The sequence below is a fragment of the Letharia columbiana genome (assembly GCF_014066305.1).
Source record: "Letharia columbiana isolate WasteWater2 chromosome Unknown Sc0000010_s0, whole genome shotgun sequence".
NCBI lineage: Eukaryota > Fungi > Ascomycota > Lecanoromycetes > Lecanorales > Parmeliaceae > Letharia > Letharia columbiana.
This window is the reverse complement of record NW_023501047.1, coordinates 296,536-315,858: the sequence shown is the minus strand read 5'-3', so window position 1 is coordinate 315,858 and position 19,323 is coordinate 296,536. Positions and strand designations below refer to the sequence as shown.

The 19,323-nt window shown below is 45.9% G+C and overlaps 6 protein-coding genes across 6 annotated transcripts; 4 read left to right on the top strand and 2 right to left on the bottom strand.

The window, feature by feature from the left end:
• Nucleotides 1–355: 355 nt before the first annotated feature.
• HO173_003961 (uncharacterized protein) lies at nucleotides 356–1,700 on the top strand (the record flags this gene model as incomplete). Its single annotated transcript, XM_037305885.1, has 5 exons — nucleotides 356–362; nucleotides 419–462; nucleotides 540–686; nucleotides 752–1,628; nucleotides 1,681–1,700. 5 exons carry the CDS (start codon nucleotides 356–358, stop codon nucleotides 1,698–1,700), a joined length of 1,095 nt encoding a protein of 364 aa, XP_037167078.1.
• A 726-nt stretch (nucleotides 1,701–2,426) lies between these two features.
• HO173_003960 (uncharacterized protein) lies at nucleotides 2,427–4,440 on the bottom strand (the record flags this gene model as incomplete). Its single annotated transcript, XM_037305884.1, has 4 exons — nucleotides 2,427–2,896; nucleotides 3,000–3,366; nucleotides 3,439–4,355; nucleotides 4,401–4,440. 4 exons carry the CDS (start codon nucleotides 4,438–4,440, stop codon nucleotides 2,427–2,429), a joined length of 1,794 nt encoding a protein of 597 aa, XP_037167077.1.
• Nucleotides 4,441–6,162: 1,722 nt separating this feature from the next.
• On the top strand, nucleotides 6,163–7,748 carry HO173_003959 (uncharacterized protein; the record flags this gene model as incomplete). Its single annotated transcript, XM_037305883.1, has 2 exons — nucleotides 6,163–6,468; nucleotides 6,537–7,748. 2 exons carry the CDS (start codon nucleotides 6,163–6,165, stop codon nucleotides 7,746–7,748), a joined length of 1,518 nt encoding a protein of 505 aa, XP_037167076.1.
• A 3,816-nt stretch (nucleotides 7,749–11,564) lies between these two features.
• Nucleotides 11,565–12,914, top strand: HO173_003958 (uncharacterized protein; the record flags this gene model as incomplete). The annotated part of the gene is made up of 1 exon (XM_037305882.1): nucleotides 11,565–12,914. One exon carries the CDS (start codon nucleotides 11,565–11,567, stop codon nucleotides 12,912–12,914), a length of 1,350 nt encoding a protein of 449 aa, XP_037167075.1.
• A 164-nt stretch (nucleotides 12,915–13,078) lies between these two features.
• Nucleotides 13,079–14,291, bottom strand: HO173_003957 (uncharacterized protein; the record flags this gene model as incomplete). The annotated part of the gene is made up of 2 exons (XM_037305881.1): nucleotides 13,079–13,834; nucleotides 13,899–14,291. The coding sequence occupies 2 exons, from the start codon at nucleotides 14,289–14,291 to the stop codon at nucleotides 13,079–13,081; spliced, it is 1,149 nt and encodes a 382-aa protein (XP_037167074.1).
• A 571-nt stretch (nucleotides 14,292–14,862) lies between these two features.
• On the top strand, nucleotides 14,863–17,469 carry HO173_003956 (uncharacterized protein; the record flags this gene model as incomplete). Its single annotated transcript, XM_037305880.1, has 14 exons — nucleotides 14,863–14,888; nucleotides 14,943–15,010; nucleotides 15,062–15,339; nucleotides 15,394–15,508; nucleotides 15,556–15,580; nucleotides 15,678–15,689; nucleotides 15,867–15,946; nucleotides 16,111–16,149; nucleotides 16,220–16,308; nucleotides 16,398–16,629; nucleotides 16,795–16,904; nucleotides 16,968–17,109; nucleotides 17,278–17,383; nucleotides 17,439–17,469. 14 exons carry the CDS (start codon nucleotides 14,863–14,865, stop codon nucleotides 17,467–17,469), a joined length of 1,353 nt encoding a protein of 450 aa, XP_037167073.1.
• Between the last annotated feature and the right edge of the window lie 1,854 nt (nucleotides 17,470–19,323).

Sequence of the window (19,323 nt, the reverse complement as noted above, 5' to 3'; positions counted from 1 at the left end):
GGGAGCCTCGGGAGGCGGCGTCCTGGAATTAAAATCTGCAGCTCGAGCCTTGAGCTCCACCATTACTCGTACCTTAGCTCACCAAACAAAACCCTTACTCAACCGAACCCGAATTTGTACGAGTGAGGCCAGCTGTCATTACATATTCCCCCAGACTGCAATTGAATACTTCAACACGCAACCCAGTGATAAGGTATAGCCAGCGAAGCACACCATTGACCTCTTATTCAATCTTTTATCCACCTGTTCTCTTTGTCTCTCGTTCATTGCTTACTGCACGAAAAGCCCACTTACGAGCAAGTCCACCCCACTATCCGCCTATTCATTCGCTCGTAGTCCTAGCAATTCTTCCGTCATGAAGGGTATACCCCCTCTATGCTTTCCGCTCATCAATGCAGCGAAGCTGACCTTTTCATAGCACTCATCCTTGTTGGAGGCTATGGCACCCGTCTACGACCTTTGGTACGGCAACCTTTGCCCAGCGAGCACGATGCAGAAGCGCCATGATGAAAGAGCTACATGTCTCTGACTGCTGCCAGACCCTCACTTTGCCCAAGCCATTGGTTGAGTTCGCCAATCGTCCCATGATCCTCCATCAGATCGAGAGCTTGGCAGCTGCTGGTGTGACCGACATCGTCTTGGCCGTCAACTACCGACCCGATATTATGGCTAAAGCCTTGAAGAAAGTATGTACCCTCACATAAATCAAGACATTCTGGGAGATCTAAGCGATGTTACTAACAGCCTACAGTATGAAGAAGAATACAACGTGAACATCGAATTCTCCATTGAGACCGAGCCTCTTGGAACGGCGGGCCCTCTCAAGTTGGCTGAGAAGACCCTTGGCAAAGACGACTCGCCATTCTTCGTCCTGAATTCAGACGTCATCTGTGACTACCCCCTCGAGGAGCTTGCCGCATTCCACAAGTCGCATGGTGAGGAAGGCACAATCGTGGTCACGAAAGTCGAGGAACCGTCAAAATACGGTGTGGTCGTACACAAGCCAGATCACCCATCGAGAATTGATCGTTTCGTCGAGAAGCCGGTCGAGTTCGTTGGCAACCGAATCAATGCTGGTCTATACATCCTCAACCCTAGCGTTCTAAAGCGCATCGAGCTTCGTCCCACATCCATTGAGCAAGAGACGTTCCCAGCTATTGTCAAGGACGGCCAATTACACTCTTTCGATCTTGAAGGTTTCTGGATGGACGTCGGGCAGCCGAAAGACTTCCTCAGCGGCACCTGTCTCTACCTCTCTTCTTTGACTAAAAAAGGCTCAAAGAAAATTGAGGCATCCTCGAAGCCATATGTATACGGAGGCAACGTGATGGTTGATCCCTCGGCGAAGATTGGCAAGAATTGCAGAATCGGTCCGAATGTCACCATTGGGCCAAATGTCGTCATTGGCGACGGCGTGCGGATACAGCGGTCTGTGCTCTTGGATGGTAGCAGGGTCAAAGATCATGCATGGGTCAAATCTACCATTGTTGGTTGGAGAAGCACGATTGGCAAGTGGGCTAGACTCGAGAACGTGTCAGTGCTTGGAGAAGACGTTACAATTGGGGATGAGATCTACGTCAATGGAGGATCGATCTTGCCGCACAAGTCGATCAAGCAAAATGTTGATGGTATTTTCATGTATCCTTTCCGGAGCTTACGATCAACGCTGACCCGTCATAGTCCCTGCGATCATCATGTAGAGAATGAACTCGGTCTACTTCATTTCGACATGTGCATTAATATTCTCTCTGAAGCCTTGATCATCTTCACTCACCTCGTCAGATGAAACTTCGATCTCTCTTGCATTGCGTGGGCGCAGAGATTATATGAGCCCTTTTCTCAATAGAAAGATGAGAAAGCAGAGCAGACGCGTTGCCCATGCGAGATCTCTCCTATGGCACAATAGATAGAGCTTCGATGAATTCAAACCCCCAATGTCTTCTCCTCAAAGGGCTAACTGCATTGTGATCTCGAATCCCCTTCTGTCGACCAGCACCAGTGATAGTGACCCATCATGAATTCAAGCCCAGGGCTCTAGTCATCTCAGCTTCTGATACTGTACGTAAGATACCTGCGGCGACCTCACCCCCGGTCCATTCCATCACATAGCCATCAGACAAAGTCCATAACACTATCCTCCACCAACATCTGCTCGATCATGATTAAAATCCACAGAAAGGAAAAGCCACACCTGACGCTCTCCCCGCTCTTTAACGCACGACCCGTAAGCCTCTGCACCGGCTACCTCCATCCCGCCATTTCCCCCATCTCTACCGCGTCTTGACCACCGCAATCGCACCCCGGCGCCGGATCCGTTCCGCTGTTCGGTTCGAGAGCGCGGATACCGCATCGACTCCGGGTCTCAAACGGCAAATAGGTGCGTACTTCGGCCGAAACGGAAGGGCCCCAGCTCTTCGATCGCCGTGCTAAGCGGGATCTCGTTCGAGCTGGTTTCGCACGGACCGAGCGCGGCGGATCCGATAGCGTGGCTGTCGGCCTGAATGAAGATGTCCGAACAATTGCCGTATCCTTTTGAGACAATCATTGCTAAATCTCTCTGGTGGATCGCCGCCCGGGATCTTGACCTTCCCTGCGCTTCCAGGGAAGACCATCGGGCCATTGGCCGAGCATGTAATATTGGCCGCCGTCCCATTCGAAGTGGATGATGTGCCGGGCGCCGCCGTGAATCCGCCATTGAGGCCACCGAGACTGAGGCCTTCAGACCTTGAGTCGGAGCGAAACCCGAGCTCGCGCGGTGAACCGGCGATGTCCCAATTGCCAGGCTGTCGCTTCCAGCCGATACGGGTATTTCTGAATTTGTGATGGTGGGCGCGTCCGCTGTTGATGCTGTGCCTGCGATTGCGATGCCGTTTGAGAGTGCGGTGGTTGTCTGGACCTAGGTGGTAAAGGTGGAAGGAGAATAGGCGTGCAGAGGTAGGGTTACTGTGGATGTCCCCATAGGATTCTAGTCCGCCATTCCCCCAATGACGACTGTGCACCTGAGGCTGTGACAGCAGGGCCGTTGCTAGTCAAGTTCGCGTTTTGAACAATGATACCGCTTGGAACAAGCGTAACCGTTTTGTCAGCCGCTATGGTCGCTACTGATGGAAGAGACGAGTTCTCAGCGCCGAGAGGTACGGTGGGCGTCCGGATGGTCAATGCCGTTGAGCCCAGTGATACCACCTCGCTGTCGATTGTGGGACCCTGGTCGCCTGCTGCGAACGTCTTTCCTACGGCTATAAGATGAGCGGCAGAGAGGGTCATTGTCTCACCGCCGACAGGAAAGTATAAGAAAGTGAGGGAGGGGCGAGGCGGGATGGTCGAATTACCCAGTACGAGTCGCCATTTGTGGCAGAGCGATGATTGCTAGACGCGATGTGGGGTCCAACCGTAACATTGACTGTCAACGATGACTACACTAGAATGGGATGCAGGTACCTCAATGTTATCATGGCCATCAACAGTGGTCACGAAGGGCGCTTGTACCGGAGCTGCGGCATGTACTGATGGCGGAGTATACGGCTCGCCGTTGGTGTTTGGAAAGGGCCTGTTGGGTTGCTGGTCTGTGCTATTGGATCCACTCGGGTCTGCAGGGTGCTTTGCAGGTTGTGGAACCACAACATCGGAATTTTTGCCTCCATTGGGACCACTAGTGGCCAGATTGGGAAACCCTGGGCCATTCGCCGACTCTGAAGCCACAATGGCAAGACCGTAATCAACATTCGGATCACTCGTACCTGGATCTTTGGTAGACGCAGGACCGTCCGTGGGGTTTGGAGCCACAACGCCCGCATCGGTGGTAGCTGAATTATCTACAGTCGCTGGGTCATTGGAAGGTTTGAAAGCCGCAACGCCAGGATCTTCATTAGAATTCGTATCACTGGTAGCTGAATTCTGCGCAGGCGCTGGGTCAATGAAGTGTTTGAGAGTCGCGACGGGAGCATCTGTCTCGGCAATCGGATCAGCAGACACTGGGTCCTTCGCAGGCGTTGGATGGTCTGGAATGCCGCTCGCTGACTTACTATCCGCGGCACCACCAGGTGCAGGTGTGCTTGGAGGGGGTGTCGGCGAAGGCGTGGGTTGTGCAGCTTGTGGACCTGGTGAGGGAGCAGCAACACTCAATGAAACCGAATGCTTCAGTGGGGTAGGAGCCACAAAATCAGCTGCCGTCAACGCACGAGGCGGGTCGTTTATATCAAGACTGCGAAAACAATTCGCCCAGGCTGGGTCTAGAGCTTCCAATCTAGGTGGGGCTTGCAGCCATGGGTGGCAATGCTGCAAGTCATATTGTGCGTCAAGAAGGATACGCGAACTATTGCCACTGTACCAGTTGCTGGAGCAATTCGAATAGTTGTCTGCGTAATTGATGGGTACTCATGCATTGCTGTGAGAGTAATTACCATCTCGTGTCTTTAGATCCGTGGGTGCGTGAGCTATCATTGTGCTAGCGATGGTCTTTCCCAAATTTCCAAGGCAGTCCTCTGTTGCTGAGATATTACAGTAGGTGACGTAGGCTGATGCGGAAGTACTAACTCGGTTATCAACAGCAAGGTTCCAAAGAGAGAAGGCTTTCCTTACTAGGTGAATCCATCCGAATCAACAATGGTTGTAATAGCGGGCTGAGGCGCCGGTGTAGGCCAATAGTGTAGTTGAGCATTTCAAACGCGCACTTCGCAGGAAGTATCACAGGATGGAGAAGTGACCTGCGGTGTCCAATCGGCCACATAGTACTGCGCATTGGTCACTTGGAAGTACACAGGTCTTGTTTTCGTATAAAGTGCATCCGATATGGATGAATAAAAGCTACTGTAGTCTGCTGATTCAAGTGACAGACAAAAGCTTTTGGCGCTCGCGTTAAGACCATAGAGCTGAAGAGTCTCCGGCTGGAGGCCTTGGGTGACCACTGCTTTTACCTCAGGGTCGGCCCAAATATGAGAGCACCAGTACTCTTTGAATGGCATAGGGTACGAGGTTGGTGTAAAGGCAATGTCTGCGACGCAGAGTCTACAGTTTCAATCAGTCCACAACTCCTGTGAAAAGTGGGTGGATCCCACAGCCTGCAGTCCAAAAATTCATTGGGGTCGAACTGCTTTAAGGATTTAGTACGTTGCTGCTTGGGGTTGGGTTGGAAAGGCTTGACAGGTTTACGAATCTTCCACTCGAAGAGCTTTGACGGGGCATGATTGCTGCATTTGCCACGGATACCAGAAGCACAAGACAGAGGACGTTTTCAATTCTAGGGGAGCCAAGATCCAGGGCCTGCACGATTTTTGAATGAATCAAAATGGATACGGACAGAAGGAGGCATCCTGAGATAATATAGGGTATCTGAAAGGATGGTAATGAGAAGTGCGAGCTCGGCCTATCTGAAGATGCTGTGTATGTATAGAATCGGGAGAATAAAGGAGAGAGACCCTGCACTTTCGATTCACGATTGACACATGATTGGCTACAAATGGCGTCGACGGAATCCGTGGTCTTCAGCCTCACTCATTATGCAGGCCACAATGCAACGCTTCTTGGGGGATTTGCACAAATGCAAGGCATTATCGAGAACAGTATAACATGAAATTATTAGGTCAATCGATAAAATGGCATCAAAGAACGAAGGATCTGGTGAAACGAGCCGCGGCAAAGCATCGTGTTTGGTGGCCAGCTCATTGAGGCAGTGTCGCAACCACGAATTCTGGACTTCCTGCCATCTTGCGTGCAACTTGCAGATGAAACACAGTTTCAGCAACAGACAGCGAAAACGACCGAGGACCAATAAAGTAACAAAATCAGAAGGGTGTCACCACAGGCACGGAGAAGATGGGAGACATCCCAGGCGCGACGCTACAACCAGCTTGACAGCTGGCATCTCGCTTCTTGATCGCGCTTCTGACCTTCTCATACGTATGTTTAGGTCAATACAGAGACTGAGCGAGAGTCCGAGCGGAAGTCGAATATGTTGAAGAACGGTTATTTGCTCGCCTAACTCACTCGCTAAAGCGGCCACGGCCGCGCGAGTTGGACTGGGGCTGTCGTGCTAAGGCTCTCATGCTTGGACCTCGCCGCGGGTCAGGCCTCCTATATCTTCAGCTGTCACCTGGCTTCAACCTGGCTCTTACCAAGAAATTCAGAGGACCGTTCGCGGTCTGATACGGAAAATGTTTCCGGACAATGCGTGGAGACCAAGCCGAAAGACACCAGACCCGTAGTGAAGCCGAGCGTCTCCTTTCCGGCGACTCGATGGAGATGGGGGATACGAGTCCTCGGCAGACGAGGGAGTGCAAACACCCATCGCAGGTGGAAGAGAGATACACGGACGAGCAGAGCAATGGACAAGCTTCATCCTCGCGACTCACTGCTGCTGGTGAAGAGGAGGTTGCGCCAATAAATGGACGCCATACGGAATACAGGGTGTACAAAATCAGGTGGTTCGGGCTCTCTCAGCTGATCTTGCTTAACATCGTTGTGAGCTGGGACGTAAGACCACTGATATCCAGTGCCCGCGGCCCGATCAGGACGCTTAATGGCTAATATCTAGAACTCAGTGGCTCTCCTTCTCCGCCGTCGCCAACACCGCTGCAGACTTCTACTCTACAAACCCTAGCATCATAAATTGGCTTTCCACGGGATTTCTCTTCGCCTTCGTCGCCGCCGCTCCAGCTACTATCTGGACCCTCCATACCGGCGGCCCGCGGCTCGCAATCATCATAGCATCCATCCTCATTCTTCTGGGAAACTGGATACGCTATGCTGGCACACGGACCTCACCTCCCAGCTTCGGTCTTACGATGTTCGGTCAAATCCTCATCGGTCTGGCGCAACCCTTTGTCCTCTCAGCGCCCACTCGGTACTCAGACATCTGGTTCACGCCCTCCGGCCGCGTCTCCGCTACCGCAGTCGCTTCCCTCGCAAACCCCTTCGGCGGCGCGCTAGGACAGCTCATCAACCCCTTTCTCGCAGCCAAAGCTTCCGATATACCAAATATGACCCTCTACGTCGCCATAATCTCGACCGTTGCCTCAATCCCTTCCTTCTTCATTCCCTCCAAACCACCCACGCCCGTCTCCCCGTCCTCCACGCACACCGCGCCTGGCATCCGCGAAACAGTAAACCTGCTGGGCAGGAACCCAACCTTTTACCTCATCTTACTGCCTTTCGCCGTCTATGTCGGCTTCTTTAATTCGATCTCCTCGCTCCTCACTCAAATCATGACGCCCTACGGCTTTTCGGAAACGGAGAGCGGCATTGCGGGCGCTGTACTCATACTAATTGGGCTGGTTAGCGCAGCTGTTACTTCGCCGATTATGGATCGCACGAAGGCTTATCTACCTTTCATCAAGACTTCGGTTCCGCTGATCGCGCTGTGCTATCTTGCTTTTATCTGGGCGCCTGGAACTCGCAGTCTGGTGGCTCCTTACATCATTCTCGCCATCCTGGGCGCTGCTTCTTTCTCCCTAGTTCCTGTGGCGTTGGAATGGTTGGTCGAAGTTACATGGCCTGTAGGTCCCGAAACCGGTTCTACAATCTGCTGGACTGGCGGCCAGTTGCTGGGTGGAATCTTTATTGTAATTAGCGATGTATTGAAAGAAGGGAGCGAGGGTAATCCGCCCTTTACGATGGGTAAGGCATTGATCTTTCAAGCGGTAGTGAGTGCGGCTGTCGTGCCTTGCGCGATGTGTTTGGGGCTGGTGGGCAAAGTCACACGAGGGAGATTGGAAGTTGACAATGGCGTTGCGGCAGAAGACCGGGAGGGTTGAAGCTATCTGCATCTTCAGAGCGACAGGGAGAGGCCCAAAATCCCTTGGGGGGGCGGTGCAACCTTTCCCAACCCCCGTGGGGACGGCCGGAACAGAAGGGCTGGGGAGGCGGACCAAACGGGGCCTGTGGGGTTCGTGATAATGCTCTTGGAGCTCTCAATTTGGGATCTGTGATGAGGACGTTCGGGAGGCGAGAATCCACGGTTTGGATAGTGGAACACGATCTTCTTCTATCTCTTCTTCTACTATCTCTTCTTCTACTATCTCTTCTTCTATTATCTATCTTTTATCTCTTTCTTCTCTTTCTTCTCTTTTATCTCTTCTATCTCTTATATCTCTTATATCTTTTAAAGTCTATAATAAAACTCGCTATTATAGCGAAGTAACTTCTCTATTATCTCGCTATTCTTATTATAACGAAGTAAGTATTAATAATATTAATAGATCTAATATAGAAGATATAATAATCTTCTTTTTAATTAAATTTTTCTTTTTCTTTATATTTTTAAATAGAGCTAGTTTAAGATAATATATACTTTAAAACTATTTTTAAAATTTCTTTTTAATCTAATTCTTTAATCGCTATTAAATAATTTTAAAACTTATAATCTATTCTTCGTCTTAGTATTCTTTTTTATACTTAATCTTATTCTTTTTTTATTACTCTATCTTAATAAGATTATTATTAATAAATTTAAATAAGATATTAATAACTAGAGCTAAATTATATACTTTATTAAATTTTTCTAATAATATATAATTATACTTTTTAATCTTAATTTACTAAACTAGCTAATTAATTTATTTTATATTTATTAAAATAAATAATATAAAGAGAGAGTTATTATTAAATATTATAATTATTAATTTTATAAATAAAGATATAATTAGTCGTAGTTCTAATATCTTAAATCTTAATTTATTAAAAATAACTTATAATTAAATAAGAAATAATTTACTCTTTTATTATATATATCTAATATTTTATTTTATTATAGCGTTCTTTCTTATTAATTAAATTAATTAAAAAAAGTTTATTTTATTTATTATATAGTTTAAGTAATCTTTATATTATAAATTCTTCTCTAAATATCTACGATATATAATCGCTAAAGACTAGAAGAATTTAATATTTAATAATTAAAAAATATATATAATATAAATAGATAAATATAAAAGAATAATATTCTTATTAATATAGAATTATATTACTTTAATATTAATATATAATAAATATTCGTTAAATATAAAAAAACGATTTTTTTAGCGTTCTTCGAGTTTATAACTTAAAGTATTTATAGAAAAATAAACTAAATAGTATATTTAGAGAAGTATTTTATAAGAGAAATAGCTTTAATATATCTTATAAACTACTTTAAATCTAATACGTTATTTATTTAATTATTTTTACTTAATATAATATATACTTTCTTATTCTTTAAAATATTAAATTAAATCTTTATTTAATATTTATCTTTAAAGATTATAAAAAGTATAAATAATCTTTTAATAGCGGAAATATACTTAATAAGAGATATCTATTCTCTACTTTTATTCTAAGCTTTATATATTTATAAATTATACTTAAAATAAATAATTCTTATTTTATTAATAGTATTAAGAGTAGACTCTTTTTTATTTATATTATATATATTCTCTAACTAAATATTATATTACTAAATAATTAACTTTATTAATTAAAACTATTATAAGAGTATATTCGAATTATAAATTATAGTATATTCTTTATTTAATAACTAACTAAATCGATTTTATAACTCTTTATAATATTTAAGAAAGTAAAATATCTAATTTATATCTAGTTTTTTATTATCTCTCTTTTCTTTAAATATTTCGATAATTATAAATTATATATAAATAATATTTATAGATTAATTCTATTATATTATTTATTAAATTTATAATATTAAAGCTAACTTCTCTATAGAAGTTTATCGCTATTAATCTTTAACTACTTTTTAATAAGAATAAGATTTATTAATAACTCGTCGATTAAGAGTAAAAGAAGTAATATTAAAATATAAAGTAATTAATTTAATAGTAGACTTCTTTTTTTAAGAATCTATACTTTTCTTAAAGACTAATAAAACTTTATTATACTTTTTAATAATAGAATCTAAGCGTTTCTACTTAAATAGCTTCTTTAAAGTCTTAAACGCCTTTAATAAAATTATTAATAAAATTATTAATAGAGGAAAAGAAAGAAGAATATAAAATTTTCGCTATAGTATTATAATAAATTAATAAATTCTTTTCTTAGTCTTCTAAGTTATCTATTCGATAATTAATTAATATAAAAAGTATTATATAAATACGTCTATTTTAGATTAAGAAGACTTATAGAAGAGCTTATAGAAAAACTTATAGAAGAACTTATAGAAGGGCTTATAGAAAGACTTATAGAAGAACTTATAGAAAGGCTTATATAAAAGCTTATAGAAGGCTTATATATATCTATTTTAAATAATAGAAGATACTCTATTTATAATATTAATAGGCGATCGATAGAATCTCGGATATCGTATTTTTAAATAAATTAGATTTATTCGAAGTCTTTAGAAAGCACTTTAAGATCTTATTTTTTTATATTTAGAAATCGATTACTTAGACTCTTATTATTTAACGATTACTTTACGTAAATCTTATCGAGTACGCTTTTCTTATTATTCTATTTATAAAGATCTTTCGAAGTAATACCGCGTTATTATTTAATCTCGCTATTATCGTCTAGTCTTCTATAGCGATTTCGTAAATATAATATCTTAAGAAGAAACTTATTTAATATTAATTTAAGAACTAAAGACTACGACTCGATTCGGCTTAAGAATACCCGGATCAATAAGAGCGTATTATTCTACGATTTCTTCTTCGCTTAAAAATATAATATTAAATAGTTATCTTATAGCAAAATACGTTTATAGCTATTATTTCTTCGTTTCTTTATTAAATCTCTTTAAAATTAAAGTTTTACGATATTATAATACTAGATACTTAGACTATTACGTAAGATTTATCGTATTCTCTATTTTATATAGCGTTTTAAAGTATTAAAAAAGAAGTTTAAAAGCCTATTTATAAGTAAATTAATAGAGGTTTAATAAATTTTAGATGTATATAAGTAAATATAAGCTATGAATTAGAATAAACTATATACTTATAATATAAACTCTCTTATAATTACGAGAAATCAAATATTAAGTTATTATTTTTTTATTATTTTCGAAGAGGTTTTAATGAATTTAAACTTACTTATAGTAAGATATAGCGTAGCCTATAACTAGTTACTAGTTACGAAATTTAGGTATTTATAACTGCTGTTACTCTCGGCTTTCGTGCAGAGTTTAGGCCTACATGGCCCAATCAGAGGCAAAGTCATTCGTCTGACTTGTTTGCTTGAAGTAATATGTTTCCCAATTCCTACATATCCATCTGTAAGTATGACAGGTCGACATATCCGCAGATTTACTCAGCACCTCATGCCGACTTACTCGTCAATGCCGGGTGGGCAAAGTAGTTGTCTCTCGTTGAATCAATAGAGGCGAGTGTAGAAGGGCGAGGACGTTAAAAGGGTCATTCAAGGAAGGGGGACATAGAAGTGTTCCTTCTGGGACCTTTACTGTATATTCTACATAGTGAACGTGGATCACTCAAAGACTTTCGCAAAATATTGTTGACCATGGCATCTCTGTAGCCCTAGCCTCGCATCCCAAACGTCGACTTTGCCCTCCATCCAACTTCAAAACAACATCCCAACATCATTATCCCAATCATGCACGCAATACCCATATCCTTACCATGCACATTCCCCACCCTCACCACCACATCCCTTTCTTCCGCATCTGGTACTCTACAACCTTCACAGTCCTCTCCCTCGTCCTTGCCTCCCTCCTCCTCGTCACCCCCGGCGACCACATCTACGAATCTTTCACAAAGGGCGAGATCTTCCACATCTTCATCGTCGCGGGTCTCTACCTGCTTACATTCCTGATCGCAGTCTTCATCTACGCGGGCAGGCTGTATGCGGCGCGCAGTGCGCTGGCGGGTATACCAAAGGAGGTCAATTGGGGCGAGGATCCGGGAAGGGTGGGCCGCGAGATCCGGAAAGGGTTGGCTAGGAGTGCTGATGTATCTTACGAATCGCATCCGAGAGACCTGAGGGACGAGAAGGCGGCGCGGGGGCTGAGGAAGAAGGCGAGGTTGGGGAGGACGGCGGAGGGGAGGCAGAGTCCGGACACCGTGACCGGCTTCGAGCCCGCTTGGGGCGTCATCTCGCACCCGGGCTGGTCGTCGCCCTGCTCGCCGGATCTACCCAATTTACACTACGAACCGGTCGTCCGGGAGCTGTCGCATCTCATCGAGGCCAAGGCCGTCTCCCTTGCTCCCTCCGACCCTCTCTTTTCCTACGAGCCCGACCTCAACCTTGATGGAGAAGAAGAAGATGCAGAAGCGCCGATACCGGATCCGGTTGCCGTGGAGCTCTTACAGAGACCGGCTTCCATGGGCTTGCGCGACTACTTGTCCCATCTGGCTACGGTCGGTATGGTCGACCTGGAACCCCTGGCATCCGATTTCGTGGCTCGATACGAATACGCAAGATACTCCGGGGAAGAGCTTGATGAGGGGGACTTCAGAGCCTTGATGGGAGTCTTCGCGGAGATTCTACGGGGCATGAGACCGTTGGATGTGGGTATCGTGGAGGAGATGCGGGCGGAGATGGCGGAGGCGATGAGCGGCGAGAGTGAAGATGGCGATGGGGCTGGGTATCGAGATGCAGAGAGTATCAATACGACTGAGACGGTCCGACGCACACCGCAGCCGGAGGCCTACTCCGCCTCTTCTTCTTCTTCTTCTCCTTCTCCTTCTTCCTCCTTAGCTGGCTCTCGCAGTGGCAGTCAGGGCACCATCCACACAGCTCTTTCTCGGCCCGCGGCTGCTAGGAACCCTTCGAGCAGGTCCCGTGACTCCGCCAAGAACCGTTCCGTTCATCAACCCAGTCTGAGCTCGTTAAGGCGGGTGAGGACTGATACCTCGAGCAGTGGGTATTCAGCAAGGTCGAGGGCGGGGAGCGTGATAAGGCTGAAGGAGGCGAGCGGGCCTTTGGATTTGCCTTATGCTATTATCACGGGTGATGGGGAGGAATTATGAACGCTAAGTTCAGGGGCTCGATTTGTTTGATAGCGATTCAGCATGGCGTTTGGGAGGTTGGATACCCCTGCAGGTCTTGAGCGGGCAACAGCTCACAGCTGCTGTGAATTCTGAAAGCCAAAAAATATATGCATTTCGTTATGACCCATCAAGGCTATCTACGGTTACCAGCTCGTGAGCCCCTTGGCCCGATCAAACCCACCTCTCAGCTGTCTCTCCGGCTTTACAACCTTGCCCTGCAAGACGGTATATTTGATTATACCTTCACAGTCCTCTGGCCGCACTCTCGCAAGCCAGATGCACTGAGCTCCCTCTTCCTCCTCCCATCCCTTAGCTTTCTCCTCCTCCCCGGCTGTGTCCTCTTCTTTCTCTGTGCCAGTTTCCTGGCCACCGTCTTCTATTTCTCCGTTCACATTTCCGATTTCATCAGGAACCTCTCTTCTCTTACCGACTGCGTCCGCACGTCGGTAGATCATGACATTGGCCGAGAATTTGTGCCCTCCGACATGGCTAATGAAGTATATGCCGACCCCTCCTGGTCTCTCATCATACATATCTCGATACAGTCCCAAAGGCCGGAGGTGCCGTTCAAACTCTCGCTTTAGCAAGGGCGCAGATTGCCCGCATCGTGCGTCTCGAGTGCGTTGGGAGCACATTAGGATAAGGTATTTGTGGGGACATGGGCGGGTTTGGAAGGGCGCTTCGCGGGAGCCTCGAGAAGGAAGGGTTGAGTGGTTCAGAGGCATGGATGTTGTAGGAGCGGGAGATACGTGGTTGTTGATGAGCCGAGGCACTGTAGCGGGGGTGACGTTATCGATAAAGGTGAAGGCGGGGAGGAGGAGGACGGTTGTAGGACGGTGCTGTGGCGGGTAGGGCTCGTGGGAGGGAAGGGGCAAGTTGGAGGCGGAGAGCATCAGTTTCTGTTATACACAATGATAGTCAGCTAGACCCTCGAACAACAGTCAGGGAAAGGGGCGCACATACCCCGTTACTAGGCTCAACCTTACAATCCCTAACCGCTTCCATCACACTCCCCTTCTCATCACTCACATCCTTTACCCAATCCGTCTTCCCGGTGGCCACAAGCATGTGTGTAGCGAACCCATTTACGTGTCCGTATAACTTCTCTTCCTCGTCAATTTTGAATCCTTTCGGATATTGGACCTCGCATGTCTCGCAGTCGTGGTCGCAATCTTCACCATCGATCGCCGGGTCCACCTTAGGGAAGATGAAGGCCGTGACTTTGGGTATGGAGTCGGTGGAGGTACGGGGGGTGAGGAAGGCTTTCCCCTTTTGAAGGACGGAGGAGAGCGACATTTTCTTGACGGTATTCACGGTAGGTTGGGACTGACTGTTGAAGCCGGAAGAGCGAGGCATTTCAGAGCGGAAACCGGCGGGAGTGGCAGGCTACCGCACGGAGGAATTGCGTGATGTCGCTTCCCTGGGGGAGCCATCTCGTTCTTATGTATTCGGCTGGCGCTCATTGTCTGATCCTAAACAAATCTGTAGCCTTCTGGCGCAGACGTCGTTTTCTGCCTAATTGGCCTTATCAGATGGCGCTTTCGGGGCCGAATAATTATCAGATGGCGCCAAAAATGCCAAACCCTCCAATACTTCTCGGTCTCCGATCCTCAAGACCGAGCCCATCGGCCGAGAAACTTATCTCCTTTGTCTTTGGCACGGAAGTACCTACCAGTCAATAGCATAGTACCCTCAGTGAGCCACTTTTTGAAATTAAAAATCAGAGTTTTCAGTGTCTAAGGTAGATACCACCCCGCGTGGATACTCACGTACTCAATATCTTAATTAGTCAGCCGGTCTATCAATCTTCCGCTCCGAAGCCCAGGCTCGTAATTTAAATTCGAATTTGGATGTTATAGCGGCATGACATAAGGTTCCTTCCAGACGATAACTACAGTATACACACATCTGCCATATAACAGCAAGCATGGCTCCTCAAAGTGTTCTTATGCTGTAAGTGCCAAGTCGACCATCCAAGAAGTGATTCACACACTAACAGCATCGCAGCGGCTCTGGTTTCGTTACCAAGCCCACTTTGGATATTTTGAGCGACGCTGGCATTGAGGTCTCTGTTGGTGAGTCACTTGCGAGAGACACTTCTCATAACTTTCACTGACGTTCTCCAGCCTGCAGAAATATCGACAGCGCAAAGAAGCTCTCCGAGGGCGTCAAGCTCGCAAAGCCAATCTCCCTCGATGTCACCGACGACAAAACCCTCGACGCTGCGGTAGCACAACACGATCTTGTTATTAGCTTAATCCCATACAACTTCCATCCTACCGTCATCAAATCCGCGATCCGAAACAAGAAGAACGTTGTCACCACGAGTTATGTCTCCCCAGCCATGCTCGAGCTTGAACAACAGGCAAAGGACGCGGGAATCACCGTTTTAAACGAGATTGGTGTAGGTTATAAACATTTTACTTTTCTTTTGAAATACAGGGTTACTAATTGTTAGCTCGATCCCGGCATCGACCATTTATACGCAGTTTCCATGATCGAGAGCGTACATAAGGCAGGAGGGAAGATCATATCATTCTTGTCATACTGTGGAGGACTCCCAGCTCCAGAAGGTATGAGGGCACAGATAAAATACAAGCTTACTAAGGCTGATTTTCAGACTCTGGAAATCCATTAGGCTATAAGTCAGCAACCCTGCGTACCTTTATATTCTCCTGACTTGTCTGTCTTGATACCCAAAACCGTCTTGAAAGAGTAATGCTAATATCGCATTGGTCGAAGGTTCTCTTGGTCGTAAGTAACCTGTGCACCTTCATATTCTCTCTTCTGGCCTGTCTTAGCTGCATATGTCCTCCTTTAGATTGTCTGAGATGTAAAGCTGGGTGCTTTTCACGTGGACATGCACCTAAGATATTGCCCTGACACCTGAATCCCTCCTGAAAGTGTTCTACTGACACTGCAGGGCTGAAGATCCCGTGGGGTTCTGCTCGCTCTAAGAAATGCTGCAAGCTTTTACCAAGGAGGAAAGGTTGTCAACGTTGCTGGTCCAGGTAAGCAACTCTGCGCACCCTCCAATTCAACATTCTGGCCCGTAGGCGCGTTTCGAATCCCACTCTAGGTTGTCTGGGCTGCGATGCCTAGCTTGGATTTTAAAATACCATATCTTACACCAATTTCTTCCCAAAAGAACAATGCTAACACCGCATGATAAAAGAGTTAATGGCCACCGCCAAGCCATACTACATCTACCCAGGTAAGTTTGAGAGACGCATCTCCCCTAATCGTCTGTGGTATCCTGATATCCCGTCCTTACTTGCATCCAGGCTTCGCTTTCGTCGCATACCCCAACCGTGATTCAACCACATATAAGGAACGCTATAATATCCCAGAGGCGAAAACCATCATCCGTGGGGTGAGGCTACCTTTTATTTCCCCTTCTGGCCTGTGTAAAAGGCAGCAGATCCTTCCCAATAGAGTAATGCTAACACCGTAGGGTTACAGACTCTGAGATATCAAGGATTCCCAGAATTCGTCAAGGTTCTCGTCGATATTGGCTTCCTCAGTAACGAGGAGCAGAGCTTCTTGAAGGAGCCAATCACCTGGAAAGAGGCCACTCAGAAGATCCTTGGTGCGTCTTCATCAAGCGAGAAAGATCTCTTATGGGCAATTTCATCAAAAACGACCTTTAAAGACAACGATGAGAAGAACCAATTGATGACAGGTCTCAAGTGGGGTAAGCAACCCTGCGCACCTTCGAATTCCCATTCCTGGTCTTTCTCAGGTGGAGTCATAGACTGTCTAAGCTGCAAAGCCACGTGGTGCACGTGGACATGCACCTAAGACATCGTCTCAGCACCCAAAACCTTCTTGAAAGAGCAAACCTGACACCGCGGCGTAGTTGGCATATTCTCCGATTCAAAGATTACCCCACAAGGAACTCCGCTGGATACTCTGTGCGCCACTCTTGAAGAAAAGATGCAATTCGAGGAGGGTGAGCGTGACTTAGTGGTAAGCACTGTCTCGGCACCCAAGACTTTCTTGAAAGAGTAGTGCTAATACCTAGGGTTCAAGCTTCTTCAACATAAATTCGAGATCGAGAACGAGGATGGCAGAAAGGAGACCAGAACTTCTACCCTCTGCGAGTACGGTGCTCCAATTGGAACTGGAGGCTACTCAGCAATGGCAAAATTAGTCGGCGTACCGTGCGGAGTTGGCAAGTTTCCCCACTGTCTGAAATCCCTTCTGGCACTGCAATGAATCTTCAGAGGGGAAGGTGCATTGCCACCTGAAGGGTCGCCTTTGACCACTGGGGATCTCAAACTGTGCCTCAAGACCCAGTCACTTCTGAAAAGAGGAGTTGCTAACGTTTTGTGTCACACAGCCGTCAAACAGGTACTTAATGGCACGATCTCCGATAAGGGTATTCTCGCCCCAATGAACTCCAAGATCAACGATCCATTAATGAAGGAGTTGAAGGAGAAGTACGGGTAAGTTTTCTTCATCCCAATCTCTTGGAAGTTCATATGCTTACGGAGCCCATAGTATCGAGTGTAAGGAGAAGATTATCCCATAGAGCAGTAGGATCTAGACCAAATCGTAGGTTACGGACCAAAACATTGGACATAGACCAAATCAAAAGCGATCCATACAATCATGTCAATTCTCCTAGCGTATCTCCTGATCTCGATTGCAGTCGACTCGCCTGAAGACGCTTCTGCCTGGAGTTGCTATGTTACGTGAAATTGACCAACAATTTTCGCGACCTTGGCGTGACAATACGGATTAGCCATATTAGCACTAACATTGCGATTAGTCAGCAATCATTTTTAGGTATTCGACTCAGTGTTAACTAACCCACGCTCTGTGAAAGAGTTAGCTTTCCTACTCACGAAATATATTCGATTCTTCACCAACCTAACCAACTGCTGAGCGATCTTGTTCATAAAGCAACGATGTTAATTTCAAATATATTCTCAAATCAGTTGAGGAGGCAGGTAGTGAATTCCAGGAGCTGCCGACCGAACACCAAAATCTGTCGCTTTCGACACCGCACAACTCAATAACAAAGCGCTTTACGGCAAAGCTTTCAATTTCGCAAATGCTTTGCTCAAGCAGATTCACAATATCATGGCACAAAATTTAATCGTAAAGCTTGTCGGTCGAAAGTTGTTGCGTTGCAAAGAAAGCAGATTCTGCCAAGACGATTTACTACCATTTTCTCCGAGATATGTCCCAAGGGGTTTGTTGAGAGCAAATGGTTGGTTTGGTTTGAATAGTTGGAGATAGGGTCGTGTTAATTGAAGTAGACCGTTCGAGCTGACTCTCCTGAGGTTCTCCGGTCCGCAGGAGCATCGGACGATCAAGAGGAACACGCAAGAGCCTCCGTGATCCTATCTTGAGCTTCCAAACGCGCTTTGTTCGTGACTTGTGTGCCACTTTTCTGTTTATCTGTCTTACCCACTCAGTTCCTCCGGCTTTCAGATCCTTGATTCTACCTTGGACATTTCGAAGATGATTTCTTCCCCCCCTGCTTCAGCGTAATGCCGTCGTGGCTGAAGCAAATAATTACATCCTCCTTGGTCTCCTGCACCCTTGAATCATGCTTTTCGGTTGTACCAGGTATCAAATCCGCTTGGTTTTCATCAACGTGGATACGAAGACTCCCATTTGTCGTGATTTGGATGCTTTGATAGTCCCAGTACTCTCTGACATGGTCTTCACAGCGACCAAAGCATTTCTGCGGTTCGCAGCACCTCTTACCACCGTACTGGTGGTACCAGGTACGATTCTGGAACCCGAAGTTATTTTGAGTTGACGTAGAAAAGGTTGGTGAATTTTGTCTAGAAAGCACTCTCGTCTTTCCAAAAAGGCGGCGGTATCTTGCTTCAAATATGAGGTTGCCCACGACCAAAGCCCAGGACCGCAGTCATCCTTTGTCAATATCCTGCCAAGGGCTTTCTCGTTTCCAACATGCTTCCAATATAGATCCAGTAGCGCTGCTCCTTGAATACCTTTTCGAAACATAGCTCCTTGGTTTCACAAACGTGTGCTGTTCGCTTCTTTGGTCTACAAGCCATAGATTTGCGATCCAACATTATGCGATGTACGAATGAGCCAGCATCGAAACCCTCCAGCGCATCGTCAAGCTCTGCTCAAACCTGAGCAGAGTGGATTTCGCGGCGATGGTGGAACCAATCGATTTCACGAGGTTAGAGGAGGTATAGCACGGGTTGCCATTACGGCTATCATGGAAATCTCATGCTCGATGTTTCCGAGCTTGAGGTACAACAATACGAGGACGACAGTGTTGAGTGGCATGCCAAAATTGAGGTACGTGGTGTGTAGATTGCATCAATCTTTTCATCTCAGGGCTCCCCTGGGCCAGTATCTGTATCCCTCACGAAATAGATGGGTGTTCCGAGAGGTG